At 33.9% G+C, this 12,086-nt stretch overlaps 2 protein-coding genes across 10 annotated transcripts in view; one reads left to right on the forward strand and one right to left on the reverse strand.

Annotated features, from left to right (window-relative positions):
• Nucleotides 1–2,424: 2,424 nt before the first annotated feature.
• NDUFB3 (NADH:ubiquinone oxidoreductase subunit B3) lies at nt 2,425–10,077 on the reverse strand. Of its 6 annotated transcripts, none has more exons than XM_072961490.1 (4): nt 9,953–10,077; nt 5,376–5,478; nt 4,484–4,625; nt 2,425–2,717 (listed from the first exon to the last, which is right to left on the reverse strand). In XM_072961490.1, exons 3-4 carry the CDS (start codon nt 4,621–4,623, stop codon nt 2,561–2,563), a joined length of 297 nt encoding a protein of 98 aa, XP_072817591.1. In that variant the 5' UTR covers nt 4,624–4,625; nt 5,376–5,478; nt 9,953–10,077; the 3' UTR covers nt 2,425–2,560. The 6 variants fall into 6 exon arrangements, with proteins under 6 accessions (XP_072817591.1, XP_072817593.1, XP_072817592.1 ...); XM_072961492.1 differs by having other exon boundaries at nt 5,365–5,478; XM_072961491.1 differs by having other exon boundaries at nt 5,376–5,447; nt 9,953–10,034.
• Nucleotides 10,038–12,086, forward strand: part of HYCC2 (hyccin PI4KA lipid kinase complex subunit 2) — a 63,473-nt gene continuing 61,424 nt past the window's right edge. For 2 of the 4 annotated variants that reach the window (XM_015240008.3, XM_015240011.3), the window contains exons 1-2: nt 10,304–10,406; nt 11,168–11,201. The gene's annotated coding sequence lies outside the window, so the exon portion shown is untranslated. The other 2 variants (XM_015240009.3, XM_015240010.3) reach the window with 2 other exon arrangements.

The raw sequence follows: 12,086 nt of genomic DNA on the forward strand, positions 1-12,086 counted from the left end.
TAAAATGACTGCATTCATTATTTTCTTTTTCACAAAATATTACATGCCATACTTTAGATTTTTAAAAATCCCTACTGTTTTCTTCAAGCATAGTTAGAAAGTAGCTCTGAGAAAAAAATCCAAAAGGATAATTTTATGGCATTTAACTACTTACCAGATACAACATGATAGGTAATGTAATATAGTGGTTACCATGGGCTGTGTAGTCTGATCTGGATTCAAAATCTAACTCTAGAACTTACTAGCTACACCACCTTAGGTTTTATTACTTTACTATGGACTTGGCCAACATACAAATTGGGGCTAATAATACTTTTAATAATCATCTACATTGCTTAATTATGAGGCCAGTAGACACATAATTAGCATTTCTGAATGTACTTTGATCATACGTTTTAAGAAGTATCAGATTTAATTTGTCCTAGTCCAAGTAATTGCAACAGTTGAAATGACAGTGGTTTGTATGCTTTGCAGCTCCTAAGGAATTCAGGCAATAATTTTCAAATTAAGATACAAATAAAGCTTTACTTTTTGTGATTTCAATTCTCTTCTATTGTTTTATGGCCCAGAATGTAGTCTGTTGTGGTAAATATTCCCTGTGTCCTTGAAAAGAATGTTCTACTATTCTGGAGTGGAGCAGTCTATAAATATTATATCAAGATAGTAGATAGTGTTGTCCAAGTCTTCTAAAGCCTTACTAATCTTCTACTTGTTAAATCAATTACTGAGAAAGGAATGTTGAGATTTCCCACTATAATTGCAGATTTATTATTTCTTTTAGTTCTATTTGTTTTGCTTTATATATTTTGAAGTTCTGTGCATAAACTTTTTTATTTTCTTAATGAATCAACCCCTTTATTATCATAAAATATCCCTCATTATAATATTCTTTATTATAAAATCTTTTTTTCTGATATTCCTTGCAACTGAATTAATTAGTGTTTGCACAGCATAATCTATTTCCTTTCTTTTACATTTATCCTGTGTCTTTCTTTAAGGGGGCGGTAATTTGGTTTATTTATTTTTAGAGGCAGTACTGGGGATTGAATGCAGGAATTTATGCACACTAAATATGCACTCTAACAGTGAGTTATACCCTACCCTGCTACCTTGTGTCTTTAAAGTGTCTCCTTGTAAACAGCATATAGTTGGGTATTGCTGTTTTGCCCAGGCTGACAATCTGTCTTGTAATTAAATTTTAGACCACTTACACCTGATGTAATTATTGATATGATTAAGTTTAAATCTACCATTTTGCTATTTCTTTTTGTCCCATTGCTCTTTGTTCCATTAAACTTTCCTTATCTTCTTTTGCATATCCTTTCTTATGATTCTGTTTTGCCACATTCCATTTACCCCAACAGCTTATTAAGAATTCCTATCTCATTTATTTAGTGACTTCCCAAGTTTGTATTTATAAATAAGGAATCTAAAGAAAAAAAAAATCACCCTGGAGTTTTATATTAGCTTTGTTATTCAAATAAATAAAATATTACCCCTCTTCAACAAGCTGAAATTTAAGTCTCAACTTAAGAGATTTAATTAAAATTTAGAAATTCAATGATGTGGGGAGAATGTCTAATTTATTGTTAGGAAATACAGGAAAAAATTTCAAACGTTTCACTCTGTGAGAACAATGAGGATTAAGGCAAGAGTAGAAAATACCACAATTAACAAAAATTAACATGATACATGCATATGCTGTGTATCATAAATTAGGCAACCAAGTATTTTATAGTATAATTGAGGTCTCTCTAAACTACCTGTAAAAGTAGCAAGGCCAACTCCCATTTAAAAACACCTTTGTTCATACCAGCATTATTCACGATAGCTAAAATGTGGAAGCAACGGAAGTGTTCATTGATGAATGAATGGACAATCAAAATATACATACAATGGAATATTATTCAGCCTTAAAAAGAAAGGAAGCTCTGACACATGCTACAAGATGGATAAACCTTAAGGACATTTTGCTAAATGAAATAAGCCAGTCAGAAAAAGACAAATTCTATATGATTTTACTTATATGAGGTACTTAGTCAAAATCATAGAGACAGAAAGTAGAATGATGGTTGCAAGAGGCTAGGGGGAGGAGAGAATAGGAATTATTAATTAATGGGTACAGACTTTCAGTTTTAAAAGATGAAAAGAGTTATGGAGATGGATGGTGGTAATGGTAGTACAACATTATGAATGTATTTATTATCACTGTTCACTTAAAAACAAGATGATAAAAATGTATCATAATTTTTAAAATTAAAAAAATCCTATCAGAACATATCCATTTGTTCAAATATATGCTGGCTGTCTGCTACATGCAGAATATACTGCTGCTAGTACTCAGTGTCCATGTATTCCAAACCTAGTACGATATGGCTTGAGACACTTTTTTTTTTTTTTAAAGAATGACAAAACAGACTGGTACATGTTTTCTTATTTTATTAAATCTTACTAGTATTCTTTAAGGGACAAACACACAGGCCAGTAGACTACAGTGAAGAAATCTTCTTTTTATAAGAGAAGTTAAGAAGCCATTAAAAAATACTTCCAGGTATTATCTTCAGTGATGCTTCTTATCTTTCTTCTGCGACTCCAGGTAATATTCTGCCCCTAAAGCTACCACAAATGCAGCAAATCCCCATTTGAATCCTTTTAATATTGCACCAACAAAGGAAACATTATTTGCAAAGCCACCCATGTATCTCCAAGCTTCATTGCTAAAGGAAAAAAAGGGAAAAATTGTGATCACATACAACATACATTCATTGAGTAAAATATATTTGATTTTCATCTTTCTAATTTTCTTAAATGCAACCTTATACAAGATAATGAAAATGGATGACAATAAGAATGTTTCTATGGCATAAGATAATTAGGTCTATATGCCCACATTTCGTATATGAAATACAAGAAAGAACACTGATGATTTTACATTTCATAGTCACAATACTCAGGATTTTACAGAATTCTCAAATGGTAGACTCATTTGGCCTATCCATCACAGGTCAGCTGTGTGGCTCTGCCCATACTAGTCATTATAGCTTCATGGAAAGAGGAAGTTAAGAGACCTAGGTATTAATCTTTGCTCTGCCACTTATACTAGATACACAATTTTCTAGGCTGGGCAAGTTACTTAACCTGTCAGGGCCTGTTTCCTCTTCTACTCAATGAGTTACTCAATGTAGTGTTGTTATAAAGATTAAAAAGGGTAATGTATGATGTATTTTGGCACAAAAAGTATGTAACACTCGACAATACTATTACTATTCAAGAGGATCATTGATTTTCCCTGTCACAGAAGCCTGAACTTTAGAAGATAATTTCCTGCTCTGGCAATCATTCTGAATAGAAAAGGAAACAGAAATCAGAGAGCTCTAGTGAAAGATATAGGTTAGGATGAGTGGAAAAAATCATGTTACAAAGAACAAAACCACATAACTCTAAAAATCTGACTTATGAGAGTTACTCAAATCTAAGATACTAAAACTAGACAAAGACATTAGAAGAAAACTACAGATTAATATTTCTCATGAACATAGACATAAATATTCTTCATAAAATTTTGGAAAATTGAAGCTAGCAATATTTAAAAGGATAACATATCATGAGGAAGTAGGGTTTATCTCAGGAATGCAGGATTGGTTAATATTTGAAAGTCAATGAAATTGACTCAATATATTAACAGAATTACTATCACATTCACTAGAATGGTTAATATTAAAAAGCTGATAATACTAAGTATTGAGCAACTTAAACTCTCATACACTGCTGGTGGGAATGCAAAATGATACAGCCACTTTGGAAAACAGTTTGGCAGTTTTTCACTTAAAAAAAAATACACTTTTCAAATGATTCAGAAATCCCGCTATTAGGTATTTACCCTAGAGAAATGAAAACATATGCTCACACAGACTTGTACTTGAAAGATTACAGCAACTTCACTCATAATAGCCAAAAACTGGAAACAACCCAAATGGCCATCAACTGGTAAACAAAGTGAGGTGTACGCATACAATGGAGTATTATTTAGCAATTAAAAAAGAAAGGAACTGTGAATATAAGTTAACAATGTGCCTAAGTCTCAAAAGCATTATGCTAAGTGAAAGTGGCCAGAAAAAAGACGACATACTGTATGATCCTAACTGTATAAAATTCTAGAAAACGCTGATCAAGGGTTGCCAGAACCCAGAGGTAGGATAGTACTGAGTACCAAGGATGATGAGGGATCTTTTCAGTATGATAGAAATATTCTGTATCATGACTGTGGTCGTGGTCACATAATTGCAAACATCAGTCAAAACTCATGGACTGACACACTTAAAATGGGAGGAATGTTACTGTAAGTAAATATTTCAAAAAGGCTGATTTTAAAACTTAAATGTAAGAAGCCACTTTCAATGATTAATTTTTAAAGAAGAGACTACATTGAAAAGGAATATAGATACTGCTTCTCTAGGATAATTAATTATTTAGTTATTCTTACCGGCCCCATGGATCCCTTAGCCCTCGTGCAGCCAGCTTCTCCTGGACAGTTTCTAATGGTGTCCCTTCTATCTTCCATTGTTTATAATCTGGAAGTTCCATTTTGCTATGACCATGTTCATGTCCATGTCCATGGGCCATCTCTATAGGAAAAGATTAATTTGAGGGAGAAATATATAGATTGTAAGGATCAAATACCCAAGTATCCTATTTATGTTTTAAGGTAAAACATTTAAAGTTAATGTTTTAAAAAAGAGAGCCAATATAAAAACTTGAAAGTTCTAACTTAAGAAATCTTATAAAACAGTGTTTTATTACATAACTCATACATAGTCACAGTTAGGAAACACAAATATATAAAATATAAAAAAGAAAAATAATCAGTAAGAGATAAACATTTACTATTTGGTTCCTTTCTTCATTATAATAGCAAACATTTATCATACCCTATGTGCCAAGTACACTATGCTGAAGTGCTTTAAATGTATTAACTATGTTACTCCTAAAATAACTCTTTGAACTTAAATTATTATTTTTTGGGGGGGTAATTAGGTTTTCATTTATTTATTTATTATTTTTAATGGAGGCACTGGGGATTGAACCTGGGACCTTATGCATGCTAGGAACGCATTCTACCACTGAGCTATACCCTCCTTCCTTAAATTATTACTATTATCTCCATCTTATAGATGAAGACATGAGGCTCCAAGAAGGTAAGTAACTTTCTGAAGTTTATAAACAAAAATAGTAAATGGTACAATTGAGTTTTGAACCTTGCAGTGCCATTTAAGAGCCCTGCTCCTAACTTCTAAGCAATATTGGTTCCTTCTTATTAGTCCTTTTATAATGCTTAAATATGCAAAATAAAAACATTGTACATACTGTTTTATTACCTGCTCTCTTCAGATGGTTCTTTAAAATGCAGTATTACTATGTTTAACACATATGGATCACATGAACTTCTTCTGTAAAGAGCCGGACAGTAAATATTTCAGGCTATGTGGACCAAGAGGTAAATTCAAAAGGATATTATGTAGGTACTTACATAACAAGAGAGAAAACAAATTTCCACAAGTATTTTATTAATAAAATTCTAAATATGACAATCACTGAATATAATTTTTTATAATACAGATCTGATAAAAAAATGCAATCCTCTTTTTTTGGGATGACATTTTGCTCAACTGGGGCTCAAAGTTTAGTGTTCCTTAGTATGAAATTGATTGCAAATGGTCATCTGTAAAAACCATTCTTACCTCACTGGCCACATTAAAAACAGGCAATGGGCTAAATTTAGCCAGCAGACTGTAGTTTGCTGACTCCTGAACTAGATCAACAGAGAGCTTAGGACAGCTTTTTAATTGGTAAGTCTGCTTAAATAAAACATGTCCTCTGTGGCTATATAAAGATTTCAGTTTTCTAGTGTTATATTTTTATATAAGATAAAAATAAACTTGAGCTCAGTTCCCAGTTAAATTGTTATGAATTTCAAATTAAGCGGGCATGAGTAAATAATGCTGTACCATGATCGGTGTAAGGTTAGCAGTAGCAATTCTATAATCACTGCTTTCCAGAAATAAAACCAAACCAAATAATTATTACCGTTTTGTTTGCATTTATAACTACAAACAAGCCCCAAAATAAGGCAGGATTCTCACACTGCATTTTAGAAGACAGAGGTAATTATTAGATAGTGTATACTTTACACTGTATAGCACAGGGAAATATACACAAAATGTTATGATAAATCACAGAGAAAAAAATGTGACAATGAGTGTGTATATGTCCATGTATGACTGAAAGATTGTACTGAACACTGGAATTTGACACAACACTGTAAAATGATTATGAATCAATAAAAATGTAAAAAAAAAAAAAAAAAGATAGTGTATACTAAAGACATACTATGTGAAATGCTTGTTTCATTAAACAATAGCTCCCAGAATATGGGGGGAAATCTGTACACAGGAATTTTGACAAATTAGCCAACACTTTATATTTACAGACATGTTAAGATATTACAAAACATTATGTTGATAATTTTCACATTTGAAAGAGAATAAAAACCAGTTTCTTTTGTCAAGCACAGGGAACTATGCTCAATATATTGTAATAATCTTTAATGGAAAAAATATGAAAACAAATATATGTATGTATATGCAAGACTGGGACATTGTGCTCTACACCAGAAATCGACACAATTATCATTGACTGTACTTCAATAAAAAAAAAAAAAGCCCAACACCCAGCAAACACAGTTAAAACTACAACATTCACAACTTTGAATGAAACATTTAATATATTATTTTATTAATATTTGGTGGATTCAATAATATAAACTAATTATAGTTTCAGAGTTCAGTCTGACTTTTGGGAGTCTATACGTTATTACAAAAAAAAAGACTTTTAGAAGGATTAATTATAATGATAAAGTCTTGACTTCTTCAAACTATGTTTTAAAAACATTTTTTTAAAATAATGTTTCATTCCAAAAATGTCTAGATTACAAGACAAATCCTTATTTTGGCAAACGTCAATTCTAGAATATTACACCTACTTAAGCATCAATGTATTTGGAAGAGAATACAAAACAAAGGTCAAAATTTTTTCATAAAATAGTTTGATTTTGAAAATAAAAGCTGAAATATTATGATGGTATGATGGTTATCTCAAAGTTACAAATTACTATGCTCAAAATATTAAGTAATTTGGATGATAAATCTTTGAAAGAAACCATTAAAGTATACATACATTCATTTCTTCTAAAAAATTTCTTTAATACATTCAATGTATTTTCTCTTCTATCTAATTAAAATATTTCAGAAAGGGTTCCTTTATAAGCATTTACTGAATATAACATTTCAATGACTTTTCAAAAAACAACAAAAAGTTGAACAACACTATTTTTAGGGAATTTTCATTTTCTTTTAAAAATTATTACTACTTCAGAATAGCCATAAATCAAACAATGATATCTCAGTCACTTGAAGGAAGAGTTTGGAATTCTACTTAAGTGCAAACTTTGGTGCTGTACATATCTGGCATCAAACCCTGGATGCACCATTAAGAGCTACAAAATTCTGGGCAAATCATTTTAATCTCTCTAAACTTCAGTTTCTCTCTATAACAACATGAGGTTAAAAACTACCTTGCAAGACTGTGAAAACTGGGGAAAACACATTGTGATGATGTGCTTTCCACTTTCACACCCAGGTGGTGAGAATGTGATTTAGCATAACCACTTTAAAAAACTGTTTGGCATGACCTAGAAAAGTTGAACATTAGAATATTTTATGGCCTACCAAGTCCAGTCGAAGATACTGTATAAATATATACTCTAGATCTGTACTGTCAAATATGGTAGCCACTAGCACCTGCAATGTGACCTGTGCAACTGAGCAACTAAGAATTTTCATTTAATTTTAATTAATTTAAATTTCAAAACAGATTTTGAAACTAGTTATTGGATAATTTTAAAGTGTGTTTGGAACCAATAGGGTGTACAAATCTACTTAATCAACTGTAAATTTTATGAAATATAAGTGCAGATCGAGGGTTTATATTTACAAAAATAGCATATTCTCCAAGTGTAAAACACATCAGTTTTGAAGACAGCATGAAGAAAATTAAAATATTTCATTAACTTTTAATACTGATTTCACCTCAAAATAATATTTTGACTATACATACTAGGTTAGATTAAACACATTATTAAAATTTTATTTCTTTTTACATTTTCAATATGGCTATTAGAAAATTTCAAATTATACATGTGGCTTTCATTATATTTCCATTGGACAGTATTGCTCTAGAGAAACTCTTGAATCTGTATAATAGATATACTTTATAAGAATCTTTTTAACCACATTATTTATGCTAGCCTCAAACTGTAAACAACCCAAATGTCCAACAGTGATAGAATGGATTAACTATGGAACATTACACAATGCAAAATTACATGCAAAAGTATGACTGAATCTCACAAATATAATAATGAGCAAGGGGTGAGTCAGAAAAATATATGCATACTTTGAATCCCATTTATATAAAAGGAAAAATCTAACAATTCATTTTATAGGAATGCAACATAGAAGAAGAAATTTAAGTGAAACAAGTAAATGATTATTACAAGTTAGGACAGTGGAGGAGATGGAATTACAGAAACTCATACAGGGAGCTTCTAAGGCAGTGTTTTTCAATGTATTGTAATTATTGTACTCCTAATTTTTACATTTTTTTACCCTAATCAGATTCTCATCCTGTCCTCCCCACACCACAGATACAGTGTATATCAATTAATGCACTGTGGCTCTTTGGAGGGCCACAAACAATTGTAAGGTTTTTCTTTTTTGCCCTCTCACCTCCACCCAACAAGAATTAATTTTTACCTCCTCAAAGGGCAATCACCTCAGTTGAGAATGCTTGTTAGGTGTTTGGCAATGCTTTATTTCCTAACCTGAGGGATGGTTATCAAGTGTTTACTTATTTACAATTCTTAAAAAATACTTATGTTTTATACACCTTTCTGTTTTATATATATGTGTCACAATAAAACCTAAATTACATAAAGTGGCTTAAATTGTGCCAAGGACTCAACAACAGGTGATTATTTCAGTTTCAGAGCTGTTCAAACAAAAACAGCAAGCAAATTAATTCAACAAGGAAAGAACATGTAGTGATGAATTTTTTTTTTTTTTTAACCTACCTACATTTGGAGTGAACCTTTAAGTTTGGTGGAGATCAACCTCCACTAAAGGGGGCTGGCTCTAGTACATACATTCCCTAAGAAGGATATGAAAGGGTAATGCCACAGATATTATATGTGATTTCACGGTCTACCAAAGATTTTGAAATATATATCCCAACTTACCTTCATTTTAAAAATTGTGAATACCATATAAAAGTAAAATAAATAGAATTAAAAGAAAAATAAATAAAAGACAAACTGTTTTCACCTTCAGTGTCCTTTCTAGTCCCTGCATCTGCTATATGCAATTTAAAAATAGTAATCACTTTAAAAATTATTTGATTTTGTACCCTTTTTTTCACTTTAACATTGTGTCATAAACATTCATACCAGAAAAATCTTAATTAAAACTATACATACTTATGAGGCAGGCATTACAATTATTCCTATTTTACAAATTCTTGATTTGAGGGCAGTTGTGCCTTCATTTTACTCAAAAGTAAACCAAAAAAATGACGGAGCAGGGGATATTGCGGGTGGCAGAAGAGGAAGAAAAGCATCTGGACTTGACCACCACAGAGATTCTCACTGCATCCTGCTACAACCACCCCTCACTACTCCAGGATTTCACAGTTCTCTCCTGCTAGTTCTTCGATCTCCTTCCCTCTTGAGCTACACACTCTCATCGTCCTTCTCTATTTAGTCTCTCCCTTTCTACAATCTCGGAATAGAGTCTCATTCTTATTCCCGAACAAGAGATCTCCCACCAGCTCCCCAGTTTACCTGACAGCAATCTGACCTCTCAGGACACTCGCAATTCAACCCTCCAGCCTGAGGCAACCGGAAACGGAAGTTGTCACCTTGAAGACCTTACGGCAGGAAAGCAGAGGAGAAATTTAGCATTCTGGTCCTGGGTCACAGCTTCCTGGACCAGGTGGAGATGACATGAAGGAGGCTGGAAGTGGACATTACCCCCGCACATCTGTGCATCCGGAGTCTGACCGCGGTAAGAGAAACTGAGGGCATAAGGGCGGGGAAGAAGCCACGTTGCCCTTGCTCGGAGACGGTTATCTTTAGATACTGCACAGGGGGCGGGCCGCGGGCAGCTTGCCGCCAATAAGCGGGGCTGTTGTTGGAGCGTGGACTCACCCAACGGGAGGACGGGTTGTTGCGCTGCAGTTGGCAGGCTGCTGCGGGAGGCGGTGGCGGTAAGGAGCCGGAGGCAGCGGGCTGACAGGTAGGCGGCGGCGCTGGCTTTGGGGGACGCGGAGTGGCAGATAGGAGGGATTTTCTTCTTCTCCGGCTGCCAGAACTAGAGAAGGCATCTGCCCAGGGTGGTCTAGGAAGGCGGCAGCCAGAGTGTTCATGGTTCCGAACGTCTGGCGACCAGGTAGCAGCTTGGGAGGGTCGTGAGGAGAAGCAGCCGCGGCGGGTGGAGGCTGAGTCCTGCGGAGAGACGTGGGGGCCTCGGGAATGGGGGCTGCGGTGGCGCCGGCAGAGAACAGAGAGAGGCGGGAGCAAACGGTGTCGTGAGGGCTGGAGGAATTCCTTGCATCAAGCTCCGAGATAGAAGGAGACGCGGCATTGCAGGAATCCTCGGGTTTGCTTCTTCTTAGGGCCATTTCTGGGGGTGGGAACGGAGGGAGCGGAGAAGAAAGATATTTACTGGCGGCCAGATGCTAGAAACTCTTCATAGCTATACATTATGTAATCCTTGGCTGTTATTTACCCAAACAACTAGGTTGTCCCTGGAAGAGAAGGTCTTGAAACCTATTGATGTGTCAGAAGAGTTTGGTTAGTTTGACTGTTTTTCTACCTCGGCAGGCTCTGTGGGCGAAGGAGCATGAAGGATAGAGTAGTCACGAAGAGCTTATCCCAAATATGGACTTGGGTTGAGAGATGTGTTAGAGATGAGCGTGGCCGGGTTCACGTTTTGTAGTTTGTGAATTTATTTGTTTTGAGGGTCAAGGCTGATTACAGTTTTTTTTAAATCTTCAGGACAGTGGAGTGCCTCAACAATCTATACTAGGAGGTAAGTGCAAGTTGGAAAATGGAAAATGACTCGAAAATTAGTTGGTAGATTTTTTTTCTCGCTAGATATTGTGTATGTTTGAGACTGAACATAAGGTGGTGGTCTGATTGGGGCAGAAAGTCATCTTTTGAGTAATTTGCTCTGTAAGTCTGAGAAACTAGTTATGAGTTGCTTATTTCTTAGGTTTAAAAAATATGTTCTCTGAATCTCTCCGACCAAGTAAAATGTATTTACAGAGAGAATTAACTGTAAATTATCATTTTTCCCCAAGTTATTATACTTCATTATTTGCCCAATGAAATGTGGAATTTAAATAGGAATTCCATTCAGTATGTGTAATGGAATGTTTAACTACATTAAAAACTTGATTTTATAGTTCGTAGGAAAGCAGTTTTAAAAGAAGCATTATAAATTGCTAAAACATAAGCCGATTGAAATGTTGCCTTTAGCTTGGAAAATAAAAGCTAATTTTTTTTCCAGAGAGTAAGTCCAGTTTAATTGGTTAAAAATATTTTTGTGTATAATCGTTATAAAGAAACACAGGATTGTCAAGAAAACATAGGTAGTCATTAAGAATTTATCAAACAGATTATTCTGTGGTGGGTTCAGTGATAGAAGTATTCCTTAATTGATTTACCCCAAATTAAGATGAGCAATTGTATTAGCAAGTATATGATTTTACTGAGCTTATTCTGCACGTTAGAAAAACTTTCTACGATGTAGTTTTTCCCCCTATTATTGATAACTTATATTAGTACATCCTAGAAACTAAATTAAAAAAATTTTTTTCTAAGTGTCACTTGGTAAAGAGAGGTGAGTTTCTATTGAAATGTTCAGAGTACCGAATATTTGGCAGTGTTTCAGATAAAAATTGTGATACTTGAT

Source organism: Vicugna pacos, chromosome 5 (genome assembly GCF_048564905.1).
Source record: "Vicugna pacos chromosome 5, VicPac4, whole genome shotgun sequence".
Classification (NCBI taxonomy): Eukaryota; Metazoa; Chordata; class Mammalia; order Artiodactyla; family Camelidae; genus Vicugna; species Vicugna pacos.

Excerpts from the sequence above, each read along its gene's own strand:
- NDUFB3 (XM_072961490.1), bottom strand. The coding sequence starts at position 4,623 with ATGGCCCATGGACATGGACATGAACATGGTCATAGCAAAATGGAACTT. Across the intron at positions 2,718-4,483 it reads CTAAGGGATCCATGGGGCCG|CAATGAAGCTTGGAGATACA; the intron begins GTAAGAATAACT and ends TTTTTCCTTTAG.